Here is a 27,170-nt window from a genome sequence, read left to right as displayed (position 1 = left end):
GTGCCCCCCCCCCCCCCCCTTGAGTTTTTTCTGTATCTGCTTCTGGCCTTCTGTTACCTCATGCAAGTGGCAATGCTTTATCATAAAAATATGCTCAATGGAGAGGTGCCTATAGTGTAACTTTGCATAAATCTGGCCCTGACTGTGCACATATGATATTATGATATGCCTTCATCCAATGCACATATAATTGACTGGAATGCGGTCATATTATTATAGATAAAATGTGGAACCAATGGTTAGAGAACTGCTGAATCGCAACAGCAAGAATATGATTGCAAAAATGCCCATGAATAACAGTTGATATCTGATAAGTGTAACATAATGTTGCCCTGACCAGTAATAAATATCTGTGGTAAAAACAGAACTATTCTTATTACTTACAATTGCAGATAAATTCTATTATGTCATGCCTAAAGCAATGACATCACTTCTAGGTACATATTTTTAAATTCTTATGTGTAAATGGAAGGCATATATAGGCTATTAATTACGCAAGGAACTCTGGAAAATTTCTCCAAAGCCTTCAGCTATCACCAAAATAAAACTACTGTCATTTTTATCAAAAGGAAAAGAATTTAAAATATTTATTTGGTTAACATTTTGAGAGGTGTATGGTATGAGATATTTATGAAGTAAACTGACGTGACTAGTTGTAAGATAGAGTTTAAAATCCACTGGCTTATCAAGTAAGCTATTATTAGTATTAAAAATATAATTACCTTTTGTGTAATCTTCAGCGATATTTACAGTGTAAAAGAAACATGGATAAAGTGGTATATGCATGCTTTGATACGCAGAGCAAAGCTAATGTCCATCCTTTTTTTCTAACTAAGGTATTTCTATATAATTTGCTACAATTTTTAATAAATTTTTACAACCCAATGTTTGTGTTAGTGTTGACTTCTTTATGGCAGGTATCAATGATTACATTAGTTTGATGATAACATTGCTCTTGGATAACATTGGCACAGAGGCCATCCAAGGAGAAATGTTCAACATTGGTGAGATTGCAACTTTGCCATCCTCTTTCGCTAGCATTCATCCTTAAGTTTGAAAGGTGCTTCATATTCCGAATGCTTGACACCGAATGAGAACTCAGGGGATCTCTGGTATGTTTTGTACGAAGGGAAATATGCATTCGGTCCGGGTTTTGGAGTTCGTTCCCCCAGTATTCTATTCCGTCCTGCAATCGTGTAACCAGGGGATCGCTCCTTATACACATGAAGATTTGGAGGTTCATACGCAGCTGGCCCAGGAGTTTGATGCCTCGTAAGCACATGCGGCCTTGAAGCACTGCAATTAAGAGAGAGTTGAATCATTAAGGACTTGAATTTAAGGCTCAGTATTTTGCATGAGAAAATAGGGATACAACAATAAAGGGCAGGCACACACTAGTTAAACCAAAACCTGTCCCATATGGCCAGTTTTAAAGATGTAGTAGGGATAGACTATTTCATAGGCGGATATAGGGGGGACAAGGGCATGTCCCCCCTATATCCGCCTATGACCCCCTATATCCCCCCCCCCCAGACCCTTAAAAAATATGCAAGATTTTTAAAATGGCCCATTATCATTACGTTCGTTTTGTATTATGAGATATCCTTGTGCCCCCCCCAGAACAAAATCCTGGATATGGCCTTGCTTGTGGCCCCCCCCCCCCCCAGATCAAAGCTAAAAAGAATCAGTTCCTTAGGCAGATTTAGGGAGGTGATGGGGGCATGTGCCCCTATTCTTACGCTTAAAAGGCAAGACTATTAATATGGTTATCATTACATTCAAACAAAAAAATTCATACAAAAAGTAGGATTCATAATATTACTCTATTCCATAAGTATACAATATAAATATGTAGAGAATACTGACACCTTCACTCAATGGAAGTCCATTATTTTGCATTAAAAAAGTAGGCTTTGTTCAATTATGCAATGATTTCATTACCAAACAGGTACAATGAATCTCAGAGCTTAATTTTATTAGATCTTTGAGCGAGTATCAACAATACGATTGCGCAGTCTCACCCATTTTCAGAGAGATTGTTACATACAATTTTAATCAAATATTTTCGTCCAACCTTGATTATTTAATTTCCTTAAAAATCCAGAGTATTAAATAAAATGTTGAAAAGGTTGGATACCCGAGAAAAACCATTCTCCTGGTACCCTCAAAGTGCATATAAAGTTTGCATTGCCATTGGACAGTAAGTAAGGAGTTGCAACCCCAATCTTGGAGACAAATTTTAGGGAACTATAAAATGTGTTATGAATTCAATTTTAGAAGGAATTTTCCCTACTAACTATTTCAAACAAAGCCCTGTAAGGTTTTGGCATGGGGAAACCATGTTTTAGACATTTCAGACATGTTTCTAAGCAACAAAACCATTGCTATGACCCCTTCAGCCTCTATCAACCGTTCCACAATGTTTCTGCATTATGCTGTGTTTACTGGGCTATATACATTATTGACTGTTGAGTCAGTTTTGTGAGTCAGTTAAAAATATATTCTGTATGTGTAAATAAATGTATATAGAAAATCATAGAAACTGAGAGCTACTTATAGTGAACATCATTATTACATTGAAAATGCAGCTGATGTTGGCTTATCTGGCACTCTATTCCCAATGGTTGATGGCATGGCATACGCATTAGGTCCAGGGGAAATATCTTTCCGACGTATGTCATAGCGCCCTGCGATGGAGAAGGCAGGAGGTCGGACCCCACCGGCATATGCATCAGGTGAATATGTCGCAGGACCAGGTGTTGAAAACCCCTCTTTCAAAGAAAAAGCAGTAGACATGAATAACTACATGCATACACGAATTTAGCACAATTAATATGGTAGGTAAATACACAAGAAACTGTAATCCACACTCTCACTCATCACTCAAGGGAACCAAAGGATAATTAGCTTTTAACCTGCAAACTCCTAGAGTGCCCATAAGCAGTAGTGCAGCGAAAGGGGTTTTGGGGGTAAACCCCCCCCCCCAGAGCTCAGAGAAATTTTTAACTTTAATCCATTTCACTTCATTGAATTAATACTACTTACAGAATAGTGTGAAGGTTAATAAAATATCCATCAGAAAGACGTAAAACTAACAATTTTGAATCTTTTACCTTCAAATTTTTCTGGGGCACAGCCCATGCACCTCCCGCATACCATATCACGTATTCCATACCCTCCAGACCACCCAGTATTAGCTACACGTAAAATCCCTCCTAGCCTGAATTCCTAGCTGTGCCCCTACCCTTATGGGCACCGTGAAAAACTCAACTGGATGACAGATGTGCCCATATGGGCTCATCAATTTAACAAACATTATGGCATGGGCGTACCCAGCGAGGGATAGGGTGGGCAGCAGCCACCCCCCCCAGAAGCAAAAATTGCATAAGTCTTTAAGCAAAATCAGTACTGAATTGAAACAAAAGTATTCAACAAATTTTCTTTAAATCCACGAAAAATGATATGTTTTAATATAAGATATGAAACTAAAACAAATCTGTTTTTTTAAGGAAATAATCTTATGAACTAATAAAGCGCTGTTATAATTTTCTTAAAATGTTGGTTTCATTCACCTTTTCCATGCTAAAATGTCACAACTTGTCTGCCCCCCCACCCCTCAGTTATGATCCTGTGTACGCCCTTGTACTATAGGGAAAATTAGACTTTAATCCAGCAGAGAAAGGCAAACTGGGAATGTAAATCCAACCGCAAAAGTTTAAATGTGTTCATACAGGTGCACGAAAAATGTGCCGAATGCTATATGGGCACAAGAAAATCAAAGAGTAGGAATTCAATGCAGCAGTGAAAGGCCACTTTTGGGCATTTAAAGAACAATAATAATACATAATGTGTTATTTATCCAGATATCAAGTACATATGTACTTAGAAATGCTAGACTGATATAGGACATGTCAGGTTAAAGAAACTAAATACATAAAGTGAATACAGGACACATGTCAAAGGTTGTTAAAAAAATTCATCAATGGAGTAAATCATTTTTGATTCCTGATACCTCAACAGATTAGTCTTAACTGTAGCTACACACAGGGGCGCAGCTAACAATTATGGCTGGGGGCATTTAGGCTCAACTAATACTTAGGGGTGTGGGGTATTGCATACCTGCCAGGGTAAGTTGGATTGGCAGGGGCCCTCCTCCAGAAAATTTTTAAAATTAATGGTTCAAAATGGCAAGGTTTTATGGCTTTCTGAGGGATATTTGATCAATCCTAACACTATTCCATAAGTTATCCTAATCCAATTACTTAAAATGGATTAAACTTAAATATTTCTCTGAGCTCTGGGGGTTTTTTTATCCCCCAAACTTCCCCCCCCTCCCTCGCTGCGCCACTGGCTACACAATCCAGTAAATTAGGTAGTAAAATATATATAAATGAAAAGCAGGTAAACTGATTAAATAACTTTGTAAGTTCTAATAAAAGAGATAAATTCCACTTTGCTATACACCTGGTTGAATCACAATGAGAAGTTAATATGATATTACTACCTACCCCACAAAATTTTATTGACCAACCCTGATGCTGATGCATGCCGTAACAAGGTGATTTGAAGCAATGGTCAAGATCTCTTAAATAGTCAGTTTTATTAGAGTTTCTTGCATTGAAAATAACAGTAAGTATGAGGTAGTAAGACTTTTACTCCAGAAGTCCCTTGTTTATAGCACTAAAATTTTGTTAAATAAGAAGGAAACAAATAATTAATTCCAAAATATAAAAAATGGGGTTTGCAACAAATTTTTCTTTGAAAATATCATTCACAATTCAACCAATCCACCACAGATTCCTGCTTTGAGGAGGATCGTAAATGAGTGGGAAAATTGGGCACAATTGCCGAGAAGCGTCACTAATGTCTCACTAAGCTAGGTTTCAGGCAGTATAAATACTTCTGACCGTTGCTACCTCAGAGGTCACTTCCTTTCCCCTGCATCAACTGTAGCCGACATTTGATTGTTAGCATTATAAAATTCATGCCGGCTATTCTTGACCTTAAGTCTTTAGGCTGTTTTACACAGGGCACGGAATTGTGCAGGTTAGAACTGCATTAATTTCTAAAATGTCATGGAATGGTGCAAATACATGAATGAAATTAGAACAGGGGCTATTTTGCTATCTCACATCCGTGCATTCTCGCATGCCTTCTAGCAATTCACTGCTTTATACGTCGCAATTTTGACTGCGCCTTCATACACATGTCAGAATGTGCAAGTACGCGCCTTGTGTAAAACAGCCTTTTTGCATATGAAAATGCCATTCAGTAGTAGCTGACATTCCACACAAAAGGGTTAAGCAAAAAAAAATAAAGCCAATGGTAAGCATCTTGTTCACTGATACTAAAAATTGCTATAGGACTAATTCACATATCTTGTAAGGGAAAAGAGATTATACATCTTAAATTCAAGACAATCACAGCTTAATGAAAATGTTGTTTTATTATAGGTATCATATGATTGAACTATGAGGAACAAATATCACAATTATTTTGTTTTGTATCAACTAAAAGAGCCAGGTGAAAAGGATAATGGAGGGGGCAAAATCTTCAAGGCTTAAGTCCAAGGATATCTATGGATTATTGCACACAGCCCATAACCTTATACCCATGCTAATTACATAGGTTTAGCTCTCTGTGACCTAGATGATGAATATTCAACACTCTATATCACAGAAAATATTACTAACCTTGCAGAAAGAGAGGATTGCAAAATCCAATTATATAATCAATTATATTTGATAACAGTCATTAGGTAAAAGAGTAATATAAAATAAACGAAGAACATAATCCAGGAAGAATATTTGCAAACAAATAACTTTGAAAAATGTAGCATATATGGCATGTATGTAAATATATTTCCAAGTAAAGAAATTCACTACTTACTGACAATGGGAGGTTTTGAAGCAATTGAGTAGCCTGGATTTTTGTTTGGTGGTCCAAATCTAGTTGTGCCAGGTTCAATATACATAGGCCCAGGGACAGCAAATTTTCTTAGGGCTTGGGGCTTGATTCCAATTGAGTATGCTGGGTTGCGGTGTCTTGTGAAGTCATGACCTTCATAGCCAACTGTAGGTGGCATGAGGTAAACCCCAGGCCCAGGACCTATCAACAATATAGCAATGCATAAATTTATTTTTGTGTCTTCATTTTTTAGTTCACTTGGTTAAATCGCCTTCAAAACAAAACTTATCGATGCAAATAATTTCAAAATCCATTATTTATAATAATAAACTTTCAACAATTTTACGGTATTGATATTGTTATTTCAAGCATGCTAGGATAATTATATACGCAGGAAACTAAATTTATAACCCACCGGTCTGTCGGGCCATGACTCTTGATGACTTTTTTTGCACGGCCAGCTAATAGGCCGGTACAGAAAAATTGAGGTGGTCCTGGGTGAGTTTTGTTTACCACTTCCGATTTGTATTCCCCGCCGTTACAATGGAAACGATGTATTCTATTTTAAAAACTAATCATTAACAAAAAATAGTGTTAAGTCCATGTATGCTAGCTTGTTGGTGTGTACGTTCCTAATATATCATTGATGTTTCATTTCAAAGCATGTTTAGATTCGCGCTTCGATACGTAAATCAGACTTTTAGTTATTAATTTACTCACGTAGTGCTGGTGTTGGATGAAGGTGCAAAAGCGGTGCACAAGAATCTGAGCGACTAGTGAGATACCAAAATTTTCAGTGATGTTATCCAAAGCAAGAGTTGGTTGTCGCCAATTAACCTCTCTGAAGGTAATAATTAGTGGTGGAGGATAATTTTCAGTCGTACAGTTGTGCGTGTTAATCTCGCTGCGACGTTCTGTTCCTTGTCTTAGTAGCTCCCATTGATAGTGTTACCGGCAAAGGCCCGTTTGTATTTCATCTTCACTTGTATTTGTGCTTATTTCAGACTTGCCTGTTGACTTTCAAAGTTCCAGACGGTGTATGCCACAATGTTATTCCCATTCAAGTCCGGGGCAAAGGCACTACGCCAATTAATACAGCCATCATGTTTGTACCGCAGCAAGAGGCAAGTTTTGTTACTGTGTAAACATCTTAGCGAACGTGGTAGTCTCGTAATAGAATTGAAACCTTTGAAATTATACACTTGCAGGCATGGATCGTCGAACGAATGGGAAAGTTCCATCGAATATTGGAGCCCGGTTTGAATATTTTGGTGCCAATTATTGACAAAGTAAAATACGTACAGAGCCTGAAGGAAATTGCCATTGATGTTCCTCAACAAAGTGCAATTAGTTTAGGTACAATCATCTATTATGTACGGTCCTAATCAACCTTTAATTTGGATGTAAAACTTTTGATGGAGTCTGGATACACCTCACACGTTATCGTAAGGATTCATTGCATCATCTTTACATAATGCCTAAACTATATTTTCAGATAATGTGTCGTTAAACATTGACGGAGTTCTGTACCTCAGGATTTTTGACCCTTTTAAAGCGAGTTATGGCGTCGAAGACCCTGAGTTCGCTATCACGCAGTTGGCCCAGACAACCATGAGGTAAATAACTTTTTAAAAGTTGGTTTGAGTATTACGGCTGAATTCTATATAATGTACTCCTTGCATGTAAATGTAGGTCGACACTGTAATTCATGTCTATAGCAAGCCAATGGCATACTCCCCCATCTTTTTCTCTTCTTAAAATGATTCATGTTTTCCTTCAGAAGTCAAATATTTTCTTTGGACTCGTTTGCCCGATTTTTTTCTTAACATCCATGTTGTCATGATACATTTTCAGACATTGCCTGAACTGTATTTTCTGGCAATGCACTCTGTAATACTGATGTATTTCTGCATCTGGGGAGGTGTAAAACACATCTTAAGGCCTGTGTACACGATACATTAACATGTGCGACTTAATGTCTGTTTGCATGAATGATTTTTGTGGACTGGAATAGAACATATACGAATGCATGAACCAAATTAGAACAGTCTTTATTTTCTGTACATGCATTCGCACAAATTGGGTGGTTACGCAATGCATTTTCATGTTCAGTCATATTTTCATACATTTAAACATTAACTCATATGGGTTTATGTATCTTGTGAATAGGCGTTTAGAGTAAGCTCTAATGGCTGTGGATAAAATGTGGATCTAATGGCTAAGGATAAAATGTAGGACGTCATTGATGATACGCAATTCATAGAACATGAATAAATTAGTATCCCAACAACTCTATCCAAATGGTGAATACTTAACCAGCAGGGCTATTCTACTAAACGGGGCCATACGTATGGCCGGCCGTAAGTTTCTTATGGTCTGACCCGAAATTACGGCCTAAACCGGTTCCACTCTCGAGGGGCCATATCGTATGGCCTGGCCAAAAGTCTTAACACCCTTTCTGCAGGCGAGTATGAGAATTATAATTGGTACTATAAGTTTGGTTCACTTTTTTATATACTAGTCATTTTTTTGAGAAGGAAGTTTGTTCCAACGTGAATAAAAATTTAATTATATGGTCCTTAACCGAAATGGACTCTTATTAAAGGATAAATTTGGATTTTCTTTAAACACTAATCTAGCGGCAGACGCTGAAGATCTTTAAAACAAGTGAAGAACGCAAATCACGGGCGAGAAGAAGCAGAAGAAATTTGTACCGTGCAGTATTATAATATTCGTGAATTGTGCATGTAATGGATAGAGTTAGAACATGACATCCTATTGTAGTTCTAACCCCCTTCCTCTCCTTCCAATGGTGTAACTATTGTCTCATGGCTGCAATCATTTGCCCCCAAAAGCCTTATAAATCCAGCCAATGCACGAAATCTAAAGATGAAATTGAAACTTTAAGTTTCATTAATTTTATTATCAGAGGCTTATGCTTCGGTAGCTGTATAAAGTTAAAACATCAATATGAGACTATCATTCTTTCCTTGATTTGTGGACGACATTTGTCCTTTACGCATCGACTTACTGAAGATTGCCTTACTGCCAAAAAAAATTTCTTGCCCTATGTTTCTTAGATATCCTCCCTCATGAACCGTTATGCTACGAGAATCTTAAATATAAAACATTTACTAGCGGATATTTCAAACTACCTACAGCTTTTCGAAACAAGTAAGGAATCTGCTAGCAAATGTAGCACAGAAAGCAAATAAAAGCCGGCTCCGGGAAGAGGAACGGGCCCGTTCCTCCGTTCACTTTAGCAGAACATCCGTTAAAAGTATTCCTAACTTTTTAACTACAAGCGAACTTTTACTTCATCCGCTATATCTACTTAAAAATTAAGTAACAACTTTTGACGCACGGAAATAGTTAATGAAAATATCATCATCGTTCGCATACGAACGGATTACCTACACGTATCCTGTATCCTCCTTATGAAATCGACGTCTTTTTTAAATATATCTAGCCAATGCCCGTTGAATCCGTATGTGCTCACCCACAATATTCATGTATTTCTTGAAACAATCGCTATGTAATCGACGACACTTCGTAAATTTCTTCTATAACTCCGTAGGCGAGCAATGTTATTTCATATGGCCCGAGTTATGACCGCCTCCCAGGCAGGCCATAGTGTTACGGCCTTTAGGCCGTAGCTACTGCCCGACTTATGGCCTTTCGCTCAGAGTAGAATCGCTCGAAGCCATACGTATGTCTCGAGGCCGTAGTTATGGTCGATTTCGACTTATGGCCCGGCCATACGATTAGTGGAATAACCCTGCTGGTATAAATGTTTTAAATGCAACTAAAATTATTTTGATCCATCAGGAGGTAAGGGCCACCTGGCTGACTTAATTAAATACAGTAAATGCAACAGATGCCACACTTGATGCTATGGTGAAGACAGGGGGAGGGTGGGGGGGGGAATAAGGCCATATCCAGGATTTTGTTCCAGAGGAGGGGGGGGGGGGGAACAAGGATACCTTGTAATACAAAATGAACGCAATGATAATGGGACCATATTAAAAATCTTGCATATTTTTTAAGGGTCTGGAGGGGGCAGGTGCCTAGATCCGCCTATTACTGCAGTGATCATACTCTTGTATGCAATGTGAGTGGTTGTGCAAGATACCATGGAGTATTCTGCCATTTGAAATGGTAAAATACTCCATGGTCTCTGGTACAATCTTGCTCTAGTAGTGAGAAATTCTGAAAAGTGTTTATTCAATACTACTTCAAGTTCATTATTCAGTACTAGCAAGTATTCAAGAAGGAAAGATTATTTATAGTTTATGTATTTTTGACCCATCATAATATTGTGAAAATAACGAAATACAACCAAAATATTTCTCAGATAATACTATATGATATATATAATATACTATACAGATAATAATATATGCCTTAATCAGCTGAAAGCTAAACTACCATGAAAATTGGAGAAAAAAGAATTTTGAATGCTATTTTCATATTTTGTCAATATTTATACAGATACATGATACTTATATCCAAAGAAATTGCTACAATCCCAAGCAATTTGGAACAAAGGAAAACTTTCACGGATATTATGGGCTCATTCACCAAATTTTTTAAATCATTGATTATGGTTGAGTTTGAAAAATATGAAGACCCCAGGTTAGCTATTTTTCAGTCATTTGCTTACTTCCCAAGCTGTTAGTGGGAAAAATATGTAGTCATACAGCCCGGCTGGCAAGAATTGTCCGGTGACATGGCAAAAGGAGGGGTGGAAAACCCCATGCAAGCACAGTTTGCAGCCAGCTGTACTCTAAACGCACCTCACACCCTTGCCTAGTCATACAATGTTGTCGCAAGCATATTACTCACAAAAACAAGCCTCAACCACTAAAACAAACCCATTGTTCGAATTACCAAAACAAGGGATTCTTCCTGTGGGTCATCATGCTCGTTGTCCCTTCTGGGTCCTTTCTTCAGGGAAGCCTTTTGCTTACATGTGACGTTGGCATTTTGCTTTCTTACTGGGCAACCTTGCCCCCTACCTCAAACTAGATCCTTCAGCCTGTTATCAGGCAACTCTCGGCGGCCGTACTGTAACCCTTTAGTTGATGAGGTCATAAGTGGGTCCATTAGGCAAGTTTCCTTCATCAAAGAAAAGAAAAATCAACTGCAATTCATTACATTTAGTTTATTCATTATATACAAATGTATTTGGTTTTAGAAATCCCAGTTTAGACAAACGTTAATGGTCAATTTTAACCTCATATGAAAAAGGCCAGATTGGCACCCATGTGATGCCACTACACGTAACGTCACAGGGACCTAGTTTCTATACGAGTAGATAGGAGTTTTACATTGTCTGGGATTACCAATGCATGCATGAGGCACAGAGCTCAGGGAAACATGTCTTAATAATCACCTATTAAAACTGGCTAAGATTGGAAAGTTTCCTTTGTTTGATAGGGTAATAATAATCCTTATTTAAGCCAAACACTACCTGCTAGCAGCCTGCATCGTAGCGGCGCTCATAGCCTCGCACCAAGGTGGCTTCACAAAGAGGCAGCCGGAACCAGAATGACGTCACGCAGGCTTTTCCCAGCATTCATACTTAGCTGTCGCATTTTTGCACGTTTGAAAATGTTCACTTTTCATTTATTCGCAAAAAATAGATGTCGTCATTTAAAAATCTAAAAGCGTGAAATACGTACGACAGGAGTAATAATCTTTCGATTTAGGCAATAAAAAAAATAGGAAACCACCCTATTCTCAGCTACCCATGGCCTTGTGCATGGGTGTGTCATGGTTTATATTGTTTACACTCATGTGAAAGATTCCTTCCTTCAGTGACCAGCTATCCCTGAAGGAGTTAATGAAATGAAAGTGGAAAAGTGTCACCAACTCATGAAATGTGGGTGGTAACCCAAGTTATTCTATTTTTAACTTAGGGGAGAATGGCTGAATTGAGAGGACTCTGTGTGGCTAATTCTTGGGACTGAGCGAACAGCTTGTGCCATTCTAGAGTCTGCTAGGAATGCAGGGATTTACTTAAATTTGATAGGAAGAAAAAAATTCGATTACAGCATTGGCTGGTGAGCTGATCAGAGGCAGCATTACAGAAAGGTGATGACAGTCGGAGACGATAGTTCTCTCTAGGAAAATTTTATGTAATTTATTGTCATCAGTATTGCGAAGAAAATGTGATACTTTAAAATGGGTTAAATAATTAGGTACTTGCAGTATTCATTAGAATTGAAAGTGCTCAAATTTCATTATCAAGTGCTACTTAGCAATTACGTTGTATTCACGATTCATAGCTGCATCCACTTCCGCTGATGTTTTCTCGTAGTTGAGATTAGTTGCTGTATCCATTTCGACTGATATTACCTTAAAACTGTTATTTTTAGATGTGTCCATTTACAGGCAGGGTACTGTCAGTAATCACAAGAAATTTGTCGGAAAAGCTTTAGTTTTCATTTATCTAGGTACATCCTAAAAAGGTGAGTATGGATTCCTTCGTAGGGATTGCATTTACGTTGTCACATCCGTAGTGTGATTTGGTTAATGACAATCTAGGCCATCTAAAAGTCTTGAACATCGACTAGATCTCAGGGACACCTAAGAAATTGCCAGGGAAACCTGACATCTTAGGGACTTTCATTTAGAATTGTGCCACGCATTAGCTTGGTCACTAGCTAGCAACTGCTATTGCTAGCTGATGACAGTGTGTAGCAGTGAGTAGACAGCAACAACTGTAGCTATGTTTCTGCATTCTCTGCCTTGTACTGTAGTTAATGCCCAATGTTTTAATGACTTTTCTCCCTACAGGTCTGAACTTGGTAAAATTGCCCTTGATACTGTCTTCAAGGAAAGAGAGAGCTTAAATGTTTCAATAGTGGATTCTTTAAATAAAGCAAGTGAGGCGTGGGGGATAACATGCTTGAGATACGAAATCAGTAAGTAGTGTTTTTCTTCGTAGAATTTAGGTTTCTGTTTTGTTTTGTAAGAACAGATCATTGTTAATTGTACTGTGCATCACTAGGGGATATAAAACTGCCCGCTCGTGTGCAGGAAGCAATGCAAATGCAAGTTGAGGCTGAGAGAAAGAAGCGTGCTGCCATCTTAGAGTCTGAAGGAATGCGAGCAGCTGACATTAATGTAGCTGAGGGAAAGCGGGCGGCGCGAATACTTGCATCAGGTGAGCACGTTATAAAAACTCAAAAAATCCTGCTTTCATTTAAACATTAATTCAATAGCTTTTGATTCCAAGCTATCCTTTTAAGCCATTTGCATCCATCCCCTGGTATTTAAATAGACCCCAAAAACTGCTGACTTTTAAAGAATTTGAACACATTTTTAGTGTTTGTTTAAATAAGACATTTAATGGAGTATTTGTTGACTGTTTTTTACTATATTTTGATATGTTGTTAAGAGTTAGCTGATCACGGGACATAGGAGGCTTCAATGAGCAGGAAGCCGTCGGTGTTATTTTCGATTGATTTTAATGTAAAAATAATCGTAAGTACAGAGAAATCACACGTATAATAAGTACACATGATTGTGGCACACTCAGATTGCTAGCCCAGAGGGCTGGGTCTGTCAGGTTGAGTTGGCCATCAGTCTTCGCTGGGTAGCGGTGACACAGGGGAGCCGATCCTGAGGGAGAATACTTGGTCGTACCGGTCGGTTGTTGGTCTGCGCTGGGTAGCGGTGACACAGGAAACCTGATCCGGTTGTCTCTAAGCTGATCGAGTGGGATAATGACATATGACATACATTCTAAAGGTCGTTGCACACAACTTGTTAACATTTTTTCCAGTGCAATTCTCGAGATTTTGGATGGAAATCTTTCCTCGTCATCTTACATTTGGTTGAAGTATAAATATTTTTAAAGTGATTTAAAATGGAAAAAAAATTCTAAATAGCCACCAGATGGCAGCTACTATCTGGTACACTATCTGGCCAAAAACTTACAAAAAAACCTTATAAGATAGCAGCAGGATCAACGGATAGATGTCACTATGCATTCTGCATACCGATATGCTTGTGGATCTGATTGGGTTTATTAAACAGGTCACATGTTTCCATTTTATCAATATTTTATCAACAGCACTGGCAATTATCCACACAAAAATAGTGTACCTGCCACAGGTCCAGATAATGATTCAGACAGTATACAATTCATTCTTTATCTGGTGGCTCGACTCCAGAAACTTTTTTGTGGAAAAAGTCTTTTCTATTGTATTGACATGTTCAGGCTTTTGCTGGAGAAAGCCTGAAAGACTGCACTGTACATATGTAAATTGTTGGTGAATGGCATTATGTGGCAATAAAATATGACAGGGATGATCTTCGATCCTCAGATTTGGTGGTCTGGATTAATTTTTTAAGAAAATTTTTTAGCATATGAACTTCATTTCATTCTAATCTGTTTTCTATTAAAAACTTGTATCAGTTAGGATTGCATATGAGGTTGTTTCTTCTTTATGGATACCTGCTATTTCTTTGCATTAAAAGCAATGCTGCCTCATAAATTAAATTAATGTCTGCAGAACATGCAAATGGTAGATTTAAAAGGACTTGAACTTTTGTCCTATCTTTGTCTAAGTTGATTTTTTTTTCTTTTTGAAGTTAATGTTTCTTGTGGAGCCTATATATGCATCTTCATGTATTAAAATATGGTAACATACCAGCTAAGCAAGGATAAATCAGCATTTTTTGCACTTGGGAGCTTCCATTAGTTACGATCAGTTCTACCTGATTATAGCAGTTTCAGTTTTAAACGATTTAAGTTATATGTTCAGATATGTGGACGATTCCTTTTTAGTTTGGCCACATGGTACAGCTGCATTGCAGGAATTTTTGACACATATGAACAACCAACACCCGAGCATCACATTTACCATGGAGGTAGAAGAGAATGGGCGACTTCCTTTCCTGGACATCTTAATACATAGGAAAGAAGATGGGAGCCTAGGTCATTCCGTTTATAGGAAGCCAACGCATACTGACCTGTATCTCAACGGACAGAGCCACCACCATCCATCGCAGAAGGCCGCTGTATTATCTACCTTGGTCCATAGAGCAAAGTTAATATCAGATAATACAAGCATCTCAGCCGAGTTAGACCACCATAAGACAACATTTTTACGGAATGGCTATGGAAAACAAGAGATTTTTAAGGCCCTAAGCAGATTCAACATAAAACAAAAGAGTTTCCCGGATGAGCCGCCTGAAAAACCGCTATCAACAGCCTTAATCCCATATGTGTCAACCATATCTGGTAAGATCCACCGCATTCTACGACGGTATAATATCAAAACTGTCCATCTGCCACCACCTAAATTAAGGCACCGCTTGGTGAGGGTGAAAGATCCGATTGGGTTGAAGACACCAGGGGTTTATGGAATACCTTGTGAATGTGGTAAAATGTATGTGGGGGAGACAGGCCGAACGATTGAGACGAGGCTGAAAGAACACCGGAGATTTTTCAGATTAGCGCAACCAGAAAAGTCGGCCGTGGCGGAACACAGCATTAATGAAGACCATGCTATTAAATGGGACGACACCAAAATCCTTTGCCATGCTCAACGTTACTGGGACCGCGTAGTTAAGGAAGCAATAGAGATCCGCCTCAATCCCAAAAATTTCAATCGGGACACCGGCTATCATCTAAGCACCACATGGAGACCTGTAATTAGCTGTATTAAAAACATAAGGGTTAAACGTGAAGAATTTCAAAAGACCTACAGCCAATCGGACGACACCTGAGCCGTATTGTTGTCCTCGGTAAACGGTCGATCCAGTTCAGTGTGAAATTGAACTTCGATAGAGTAACATAGCCTTGAGGATGGAAGACAAGTCGTCTTCCGAAACGTCGGCTTACACAAAAGCTTTAACCTGGATGCAAACCCGAGAAATATTTGTCAGAAGTTTCAGTTTTAATCTAAAAACATTCTCCTGGAAAGATGAGAGGAAGTTTTAAAAAGATCAACAGTTTAATTTATAAACTGATTTATATAGACAGTTCAGACTTACTAGTAAAATCTGTACAAAAATGTAGTCCATAATTTCTTACTTCATTTCAGATTAAGTGATTTGATTGCAGGTGAAATTGTGCAGGTTAATAAAAAAATGTTTTCGTGCCTCGATTCATTATTGAATCAATAACTTCTAATGGATTATAAATCTTGTTTAATATTTTATGACTTAAAATTCTTGAAAACTGTTTAGGCACCATAATCTTACATCAACTAAGAGCATTTGCTCCTTGATTGCTAATTTTCAATTCAGTTTCAGCGAGATGTTAAAAAACATAGAATGATTTGCTCATTATTTCTGAGTTGATACATAGTTATGTACATTATGCTTTAGCTACCTCCAAGTGCGACTAATTATGTATAGTATAACATAATTCTCGCTGTGCATTGGAGATGTAAGATTATGGTGTAATTTTAATCTTGGATGACTTTTCTAACTTTAGAGGCTGAGAGGCAGGAACAAATAAACAAGGCCACTGGAGAGGCTTCAGCGATATTAGCTGTTGCTGAAGCTAGAGCTAAAGGATTAGATATGGTTGGAAAATCTTTGAAAGGTGTGGTAAGTATCAATCCAGTTATTGAATTTGTTTCTTAAGCTATGAGTTTTGTATTATTAATTGATTGAAATTTTATAGCTACTATCCAGAAATACTTTCATTTCTCTACACAACCAATTTTATTTTATCTTCAGAACATGTTTCAAAATGTATTGAAACTGGTTGTGAAGAGAAATTCAAATATTTGAGGAAAATATTCGGTAACTTTTAATTTTTGTACGTTAGACCATCAGATCCAGCCTGATCAAGCTTCAAAGCAACACACTATGAGCTTCACATTGGTAAAAGATATCACTTACATATATCCTCAGTCTGATCATTCATTGGTGACGTAGTACATACCATCTTCTCAATGATAGAGAGTAACTTTTTCTAGGGCTGCAATATGCTCATCTTTTTCCAAGGAAAATACAGTAAAACCTCTATGTAGTGAACCTCTTTACATCATAAACCTCCATACATCATACCACCCTTACGGTCCCGTCTGATTTACAAGTAAATTTATAGGCAAACCTCTTTGTAGTGAACCTCTTTATATCGTAATACCTCCACTTATCATACCAAGGAGATACCCCCGAGACGGCCTAACTACCTCCGCAAATTGTACCGAGACAACAAGAGACCATTAATGCAGCCGCGATTATGTACATGGAATGACATTTTCAGCAATAAATGTTTCTCTTTTTTTTCTTATATACCTTATTATGCTGTAATTTTCACGTTAATCATTAGTTGTGGCCATTTTGTTCAATATGAGAGTATACCTAACAGTAAGTAAAAAAAAAGGTATCCAACTATCCTAATCATTTTAAGTGACTGTTGAATTCAGAGAGCTCACATCGCTTTCTCTCGAATCATGGTAAAAATCATGCAATACCGCTCACTTTCTGTAATTATTAAAGAATAAATATTTGTTCACTGATGCGTGCATGTGTGTTTAAACACATATATTTATAATGGATTAAAATACAGTAGTGCATTTCATTTCCAAAGGATATGAAAAAATGGTGCCTATCACTGAAACCTCTCTGTAGTGAACCTCCATACATCAAATTGCCCAAATTTTGGTCCCCTCCATTACGATGTAAAGAGGTTTTACTGTAATTTCTTAAATGACCTGAAAGTAAGAAAAATTCACGCCTAGAGGGTAAACACATTCAGCGCAGAAAACGTCAATTTACGTGGTTCCGTCCAAGCCGAGATACGGAGCACGTCAATTGACATGCTCTGCCGGTCGGGCCTGGAGCCCTTTCTCTACCTCCGTACGTGATTAATATCCACTTCCGAGTCTTCCAATCGTGTGTATGGCCTTCAGCAAGCTTCCATCTTTCGAGCCTTGTGCAACATTTTTAAAAAGCAGTATTTGAACGGAAGTTATGGCACGGAAACCTCCCTCTATTTTTCTTTCTTATCGTTACGGCCGATTTTTACGACTTTAATGAATAAATTGTTTCAGGCTTGATTTTGTGGAAGTTTACTAGCTATATCCATGATAAAAACACAAATTATAATTTCCACACTATTGAATTTAACACTCAACGACTGACCATGGTTTCAACACTTTGTGGGCCTTGAAAATGACATTTACCATTTGTGTTTTTATCATGGACTTTAATGAAGATCAGGCCCGCATTTAATATGTTAATGTGTGGATATGTAAGTCAAGTTATTATTTTATGCTTGGACAAAGTTTAAGTAGTGTAATAAAATGGTGATGTCCTAGAATGTCTTACCATGACAACCTTGGATATGCCGCTGAAGATAGCTGTTTTTTCCCCATCTTTATGTTGTTTCAATTATGAACTCTTTTTGTGCGGTAGGCCGATACATATATTGGCTTTTGCCACTTGCGTGAAAAGTGCGACGGGCTGATGTATATTGGCTCTTACATAGTCCATTATTTAATTTTGCTATAAATTATTACATTGATATATGTATTTTATTTCAGTAAACATAAAAATATTTTGTCAATATTAATCAGTTTAACCTCATCAATTAAAAAGAAACTGCATATGGATATGTAATAAAATAGCTTTGTATTATTTTTTTTCCTAGTTGCTACACTTTATTAAAATACCCTCCGCGTCATTCCATGTCAGTTCATCCAGGCATGACACCCACCGACTCAGATTTTGATGAAACTTGGCAAATTTCATCCTTCCATGTAGGAATGAAACGGTATAAAATATTTCTTGGCTATCTCTACTAGTTTTTTTTTTCACAATCATTTGAAGTTCGGGTGAAACTGCAGTTTTTCAATAAATCCGGTCTCCAGAGGCACTTATACCTCCAGAGGGAACTTGCCACAGCCATACTTTTCAACGAATTCGTATAAAAATTTGCAGGTTTACTATAGAAGTCATGAGGATTCCAATTACTAATTGAAAAATATCCTAGGATATATTGAAAATTCTCTAAACTAAGATGTTTCTCAAGATTTTAGAAAATTTTGCATAAAAAAACATGGTTCTATTGAACATCAAATTTTGACCTGAGGCAAAATGTGAATCAAGCTAAATTATTTTTTATAATACATATTTCTTAAGAAATGACCCACCACCTGTAAAAAGAAAATTCATGGCTTTTTGCTTGCTTTGTTGTTAAAAAAAATTTTATGCAAAAAAATCCCTTTTCACATCTCTGGTAGTCAGTGTTGGGTCTTCCTTCAAGTGTGATGAAATGCTTGTGTTAACTGTTTTCTTTATCTGAGCAAATATTCATTACATAAATCTAGTACATAATCATGTATCCCATCTAAGTCTAACCCTACAATCAAATGTAAGGCCAATGCAAGGCAGAGGCTATGTGGCCATTATTGTTTTCGAAGAGTTCGTACATATTCACTGAAGTCTCTCGACTTCTCAGTCCATATGTAAACTTCATTTAATTTTCTTTGTAATTAAGTCTTGAGTAAAAATATAAAATGGATACTAAAGATAAACATTGAAAGCCTTTTCTCTTCTTCTAGGATGGTAAAAATGCAGCTTCTTTAAATGTTGCTGAACAGTATGTCCATGCATTTAAAAAGTTGGCAAAAACTAACAATACAATACTTCTGCCCAACAATGTGGGAGACATCACTGGTGCTGTTGCTCAGGTATGCCATTGAACTTCACCATATCTCCACCCTGGCATTATTTAAGATGGAGTGATTGTGTTCATCAAACAGCCTTCTATCATTGCTTCCATAGTAAGCACTAAGTAAATGAAATTTTTCTTACATTTTAGGCTATGACAATATATAAGAGTATATCTAGTAATGACACAAGAGGCATACAGGAACTACAAGCTGGCCCATTAAAAAATGAAAAGAATTTGGCTGAATTTTTCAGTGATGACGAAGAACTGAGTGAGCTCACTAAGTCTATTAAGAAGAAGAAATCACCTAATGGTAAAACTACTTCTCCAACTATATAAATGTGGACAGTAATGGTAACCTATCATTTTGGATGTGGTATTTAACAGAAGAATGGTATTTGAAGACATGTCTTGTGCAAATGAAAAAATATTTTATTACAAATACAACAGTGATGTTTTAAATACATATATTTGTTACCCTCAGTGGATAGCTATAAAACATGTGATTGAGTTTCCACGTTTCCTGCTTCAGGAAAATAAGGGCAGTAGCATTCCACATGTGGCTTTCCTCACAAATCAAACAGCAGCAAAACAACTTTTCGCTTAACAATAAATGAAGCATCCTTAAATGCTCACAGGTGGCCACAACAATATCATATAAAAGCATAGGCAGTATCACTTGGGTTTTAAGTATTTGAGCACAGAATTGATGGTCCTATTTACATCACACCACCACCACTTTGGAAAATAGTACTGTGCTGTCTCGTTCTTTACCATCTTCATAAATAAATTTCTCTTTCTTTTACTTTGGTCCCAACATAACTCACAAATATTCCAGTCAGTGAACGTCACTACGTGGAGTCAGGCAATGGTTCAGATGCACTTAAATTAGTGCCCTCAAACTGCCGAAGGTGGATCTGAAACGAACATGTTGATTGAGGCACAACAACCACTTACGAAACATAAAATAAAGCTAGGCAAATCTACATGGATCATGATCCATGTCATAAATTCAAAAAATAGTAAAGCACCAATAATGAAAGAAATAATTATAATCAACCCTAAAAATAAAGTTACAACAGCCAAAGCTATAAAAAAGTTTCAACAAACAAGCTATCTAATAACTGGTTGATATTATTGCAGCTTTGACAGTGAGAAGTGATCTTCATGCACAGAATATATAAGGAAGAAGGCGAAAGAAAATGACCCAACCATTCTTAACAATGCTAAAAAATGTATTATCTGACAAAAACAAGCAGAAATAACCAATGTGCAGGAGGTGATCAGGTTGCAAAGAGATCTCAACAAACCATACTCACTTGTAAGTGTAGATTGACTTCATCGCTGCGGCTTAAATATGGAAAGTTGCCTCCAGATTTTAAGTGAGCCAATTTTGCATTTGGATAGCATTTATACAAGTCCTCTCTGACAGTACTTGAGAGAGCATATTTGTCAAATACATCCAATATTGTAGTGGGTGTATTGCTCAGCTTCTGAGGCTGGACATAGCAATTGGTGCAGTTCAATGTTAACCGAGATGCCAGTTCTTGCTGTGATAGGCTCTCAATCTGTAGAAATAAAGGAGGAATGTCTCTATTGAAAGGTATTTCTTTCTTTAATTGTACCCCTGTGAAATGTTTTAGTGTACAATTAAAAAAATCAAGGCCAACTTATATTGGGTGCCACTAAACATAAATGGCAGCCAATAAATCAACTCTTCAAACACTGAGAAAAAAGATTAATTGAATTCAATCAATCGCTGCTTGTATGTCACCAAAATCACTTGGAGATACATATTTTCAAAAGTATGTAGGAGAAAAATTCGGGCAATACTTTGGGGCACGTAGTGATAAAATTACCTGGTATGATACTAACATTTTAATTCATGTCAACCGGTCACAGAATCAGCAATGTCAGTTTCATCATCGTTTCTTTATAAAAATGACAATTCACATCAAAACTGGCTGACAAGAATTAATATTAATAGTAATTAATATCTAATATTTGTTTATCGCATACAATTTTCAACGGGGCACAGAAGACCTACTTCCACTATCCAAGCAAATTCATTACCACAGAAAAATCATAAACTCTCTTCAATATTAGCAACTAAAGGCCAGTACACAATTCCCTGCTCACTTTGGCTGACTTACTATCACACTGTCATCTACCCACCAATCTTTCATTTAAGTTTGCAATCCAAATGATACTCAAAATACAGATGTGAATAAGCCTTAGAGCACTTACAATTATACGAGCTCGTATTGGCCCTGGAGTGAGTATTACCAGCAAACTGCAGCTCACATAAAGTGCATGAAAAATATCCAATACCCATGATGCAGAGAATTGCAACTGATGTTTACAGAGACTCACATTGCCCATTAAAATAAGTACAATCCACTTATATTCACTGATACACATAAGTATACCACAGCATATCAGCATTTCAGAGCAACTGCACCAGCACTGTAGTGTTGATATGCATCAAGTGTAAATTGAAATACAACTCGGCTAGATCAAAAATTATACACCAGTTCCCAAGATTCCAATTAGATTTAAAACTGTCACATCAGATTCGGAACATAAATGATGTTTGATGATGGTTAGATGTACTATACAGAAGAAAAAACATATATAGCCACACCAATTCTATGATTTTCAAATTAGTTCCCGTCTGGTTCCCTAACATTTCCATGGAAACAAAATTTTCTGCCATCCAATTTCAGGTCTGAAACTTACATACTTCGGACAGAGAGATGAATTGATTTTGTGAAGGTTAGACAAGGTGACAGAAACACTTGGTAATTTTTTACTCCAACTTTAGCTCAATATCATAAATGACTATACAGCAACTAATATTACAACAAAAAAAAACAGACTGGAAAACTAAAAAGTGTTAAAATTGACACTTCCCGAACAGGAATTCTAATCTTGTCAAAAACTCATGACAAATGGGAGGCAACAATAGCATGTTTTTACTTAAAACTTTTGCTAGAATGGCTGAATGAGGAAGATTTTATTCATCGTAATTTACCTATATTTTTCTACCGTTACCGCATTCCTTTTAGCAAATTACGATTTTATGTGTGATAATGAATCAGAAGCGAACATAAAGGAAAAATGGAACTCACTCAGTGTCAAAGATGTGAATGGGATCCTACTGAGAAAGATTCTCAGATACATGGAACATAGAAAGCTCAGAAATCGTCAGAGGGAGGAGGAACCATGTCAATTGATGTGGTCTACTCTGAATGTTTCAATTAGTATTTAATGCAATAATTTCAACAGGGTTCCCACTTAAACTAAATTATAAAATTCACGGTTTTTTCAAGGTTTTCACGCTCTGCATGCCATCAAATTCAGAGTTTGCACTTTAACCATCTTAGGCAAAAATATTGATTGGCCGCAACTTAACTAAAAATTTAACAAACGCGACATATGCTATGAATGCAAACGCAGCAATGAAAGTGCTATCTCTCATGACGTCATATATCGTTTGTAAATTCCAGCTCTGGCTAAAGGTTGCGAGTGGGAAAATGGAGGCATCAGGGTGCCAGGGAAGTTAAGAAGTTTCTGAATTTTCACCAGGGTAAATGAACACTTTCGTTACCAGTCTTATGACTTTGGTACAGGCTTTAGGTCAATGTGTAATCATGGCGCACAGACCAATTGCGCTTAGAATATGTATACTAGTGCAGATAAATGCATGGACAGTGTCGCGACTGACCTTGAAATATGATCTACAAACCGATTTTTCTTTTGACCTGTCAATCATAGATCTAAAATCAAGTTTGAGAGATATTTTTAAGGTTTTATTACCAAATTCACGGTTTTAAGGTTTTCACAGTAGCGTGGGAGCCCTGTTCAACTGCACTTGTAAGAATGATTAACTTCCATTTGATAAGGCAATGCTTTGGGGAACGTTGAGACAAAAATACTTAAGTATGATTCCAATATGTTGATTCCTGTCAACCAGTCTCAGCATCAGCAAAGTCAATTTAATACTACGACTATGATTTGATATTACTTGATGATGACGGTTACATGATTTGATATTATGACCAAGTTATGCTGTAATCAGTTGTTTCAGGCATGGCTTCATGGAATCCACTTAACCTCTTGTGCTAAAATGATGAGTCTAGCTAGTCTTCAACTTCAAATGCCAAATTGCACCATGACGAGTATAGCTCATCATCAGATTTTCCTAATTTAAGGACTATTTAGGGGAACAATATAAATAAATATAAATTTCCACAGGGATGAATGACGCCTCGGTAGCTTAACTGGCTAAAGCACTCGGCCGGAAATCGAGGGATCCGGGTTCGAATCCCGGTCAAGGCGAATGATTTTTTCTCTGTGGATTTTTCGCACAATTGTGCATTGCGGGTGACTCCCGTAAAAGTTATCACCGTGGCTAGTCCTGGTATACTTAAATTCGAACAATATAAATATTTTTAAAGTTAAAAAATATTGAAACATCCATAATGTACGCAAAGAACTCATGTTTCATGAAATATGATGCATTATGCATATATTAAATATGAAGGAATCAAATGATTTTCTACGAGTAGCAATAGCTGTGTTCTCGATGTTTAATAATCACTTTTTATTTCACTGTTCTACGTTGATTACAAACTACGGCATACTCCCAATTATCATAGCTACCAGCGGCTTTGGTTCGCGGTCAATCATGCTTTGTTTATATGAATTACCCATATGGATAATTGTTGCTAGAACGTAAATTGCAGACTTCAAATTGAATTCTTCGTTTTATTCTAAAAATTCTCAAATTCTTAACATAGCTCTACCGTCAATTTCAACGCATTTAATGCAGCAACAATTTCCATGTTAATGTCGATACTGAAATTGAGATTTAAGTTATTAAAAATTGTAAACGCTGCTCAAAAGACAAAGAATTCAATTCTTAGTTAATATTTTTTGAGAAAGGAACGAATATTTACTTTGCAAAATGACTACATAAACAATTGTATGACCACGGTCCCTTACCGCTAAGAGGGGTAATATAAGATGAGGGGTCCGGGTACCTGCTCCCGAATTTTGAGGGTAAAGCCTAAGCCCTGCAGTGTAGGATCCCGAAACAAAGACGTTGCACACCCGTGACCGCCATAAAAGGGGGAGAGCTAGGAAACGTAAATATTCAGCATTTGTTCACCTACGTAGGAAAATCTCTGACAAAAATTTGCTGCTTTAGTCTCCCGGGTCAGGAAACGTCCATTTTCGTCTTTAGTGAGGAAAAGGTTGAGGGCATTTTGGAAAGCTCTCAATCAAGTTCATTTGATTGCAGGTTTACTTAGGTAATTATGAAGGACTTAAGTCTCATTCTACAATTTTGCAACTATCCCCTGAGGAAGTATCTAGCATTCATTTCAGAATTGAAAAAAATTAGCATTAAATTTCCAATGGCAACCATACTGCCCCTGCCATTTACAACTTGATGTCATTTGAGAACATTGAAACTTCGACAGAAATGCAGTTCCTGATCTGGTGGCAATCCCAAGAACTCTTTATACTGGAGAGATATGTTGAAAGTTTCATTCCATTGGCTGTGAGATTGGATATATGAATATGCAGCATACCCTAAGACGGCCACTGCTGATTTAAGGAAAAATGGTCGTTTGGAGGGGTGGCTGCTTAATAGGGATTTTTGGAATATATAGGATAGATAAGTCCATTGTAAAGACATGAAGACCATGCTTCAAAAATAATCTCGATTAGGTATGACTAAAATGGAAAGGAGTGATCATTGAGGCATGAGAATTTTTTGATTAACTATGGAATACAGATTATTGACAAATAAGAGAGGAACACATAGTAATATTCAATCGCCAAAAATCATAACAACTTGAAGCATAATTACAAGGCAAGTGCTCCATAGAATGTACTGAAAATATACTCACCCTTTCAACCATGAAATCAATGGAATCGGCTATTTCTGCATCAACTGTGACAGAAGTGAAGTTGCTCATCACCATTTTCTTTAAGAGCAGCGATGGAAACATCCAAAACCTGGTAAAGGAGAAGGCAAGTACTGAGTATCACTTGGGAATTCATCCATCTGGTAGCTAGGTATCAAAGCATCCCTTCACTTTAACGACACATTTCTGGCTGATTACATTTCAATCAGCTTTTCCAAACTAAGTTATTCAATGGGGTCGTGCCATTACCCCTACCAAACTTAGCTCCTATATAAACTTCAAATATGCAATTATTCTAAGCCTGCTAAACTAGAGGATAGACGAAATATGTAGCTTGATAGGACATTAAGTTTATTTGTTCAGATACTTAATCCAGTGTTTGGGTTTCCATACTTCAGTGAAAAGAAACTATGCTTAGCAGAAAAGACGAACCAAACTAAATGGCGTGCATAGAAATTTCGATATTACTTACACTGTAGCGGAATCGTTGTAATTGAAGACAGAAGTGTCAGTGAAAGAATTACATAAAATCAATGATGCCACCCGAGGGCAGTTGGCTGTATATTCTGCAAACTTTTGCGCCAAAAAACCACCTGTGAAAGGTTCGCTGCGGTTAATAAATCAATAACAAGCCAAACAACAGACGCCGAAATCCATCCAGTACATACCCAAAGAAGCACCAAATATATGAACCTGTCTACATCCCAAATGATCAATAAGTTTTTTGAATCCTTCGTTCCACTCCTTAACTGTCCAGTAAACAGGATGCTCTGCCTAAAAAATGGCAATAAGTTAATGGCTTAGTGCATGAATACCAGCTGAGCACTCATAAATGTCAATCAGTTCTTGCTTCGGTATTCCATCAACTAACAACAGATAGCTGTGTATTTTGGGAAAAAAGTTTGGGCCAAGGTAATTCAAGTACTACAGATAAGAGTTAAAACATAAGATACCCACCGAAATAACCCTATAACCTTTTGCGTGTAGGGCGAGAATTTGCTTGAAAAATATGTCAGCAGTGCCGCTAACCGGTGGAAGACATATAAGAGGGTTTGCGACAGTTTTTGGACCCGAGTCGTACAATTTCCACACCTGGAACACATACACAAACATCTTGAGTTACTTAAGCATCCAGTCAAATATTACAAGACCATAAACCTAATTTCAAACCTTAGTGCTGTCCGAGTCCACTGCTATTCTCCTCAAAGGGATATTACTCCTAAAACTAAGGTACTCATTCGATTGACACAGGTCACTCAAGTAACTCATGTTTCCACATTAATGGGGAATTTAATATAAACACGAAACCAGAAGCTCACTGACAATATATAGACATAACTAGTGAATCTCAACACATAAAAAAATAGACGCTACGACGCATATCCAGGACTAGTGGCTTGCCCCAGATATTCGAGACTTATTCACAACAAAAACAATATGGGCTGGCAACAAGCGCATGACCACAAAAACGTCACATTCGATATGCTTTTTTTTAGACAAGAAAAAATGTGTACAGCACCAGGAGAAAACCTAACTTCCAAGTTCAATGAAAAACCATGATATCCTTAGTAAATGTACGGTGTAATCAATACAATTTTCCTCAATTGATTGTTATTTGACCTAATTTATATAGAAAATCCTTTTAATCAAACCTCATTTGTTTACATTGTCCGCACACG

General features: G+C 37.2%; 3 protein-coding genes across 3 annotated transcripts; 1 reads left to right on the top strand and 2 right to left on the bottom strand.

The window, feature by feature from the left end:
* Positions 1-887: 887 nt before the first annotated feature.
* Positions 888-6,538, bottom strand: LOC124169836 (outer dense fiber protein 3-B). Its single transcript, XM_046548623.1, has 4 exons — positions 6,323-6,538; positions 5,890-6,108; positions 2,576-2,771; positions 888-1,296 (listed from the first exon to the last, which is right to left on the bottom strand). Exons 1-4 carry the CDS (start codon positions 6,336-6,338, stop codon positions 1,035-1,037), a joined length of 693 nt encoding a protein of 230 aa, XP_046404579.1. The 5' UTR covers positions 6,339-6,538; the 3' UTR covers positions 888-1,034.
* Positions 6,539-6,621: 83 nt separating this feature from the next.
* Positions 6,622-21,161, top strand: LOC124169834 (stomatin-like protein 2, mitochondrial). Its single transcript, XM_046548621.1, has 10 exons — positions 6,622-6,754; positions 6,912-7,031; positions 7,116-7,263; positions 7,403-7,523; positions 12,709-12,836; positions 12,923-13,078; positions 16,364-16,479; positions 19,446-19,574; positions 19,706-19,868; positions 20,699-21,161. Exons 1-10 carry the CDS (start codon positions 6,707-6,709, stop codon positions 20,737-20,739), a joined length of 1,170 nt encoding a protein of 389 aa, XP_046404577.1. The 5' UTR covers positions 6,622-6,706; the 3' UTR covers positions 20,740-21,161.
* LOC124169835 (maspardin-like) lies at positions 19,965-27,113 on the bottom strand. Its single transcript, XM_046548622.1, has 7 exons — positions 26,662-27,113; positions 26,449-26,583; positions 26,160-26,265; positions 25,964-26,084; positions 25,474-25,582; positions 20,875-21,123; positions 19,965-20,472 (listed from the first exon to the last, which is right to left on the bottom strand). The coding sequence occupies exons 1-7, from the start codon at positions 26,758-26,760 to the stop codon at positions 20,407-20,409; spliced, it is 885 nt and encodes a 294-aa protein (XP_046404578.1). The 5' UTR covers positions 26,761-27,113; the 3' UTR covers positions 19,965-20,406.
* Between the last annotated feature and the right edge of the window lie 57 nt (positions 27,114-27,170).

This window comes from Ischnura elegans, chromosome 12 (genome assembly GCF_921293095.1).
Source record: "Ischnura elegans chromosome 12, ioIscEleg1.1, whole genome shotgun sequence".
Lineage (NCBI taxonomy): Eukaryota > Metazoa > Arthropoda > Insecta > Odonata > Coenagrionidae > Ischnura > Ischnura elegans.
The sequence above is the reverse complement of the archived record's forward strand: the minus strand, read 5'-3'. Positions and strand labels throughout refer to the sequence as shown.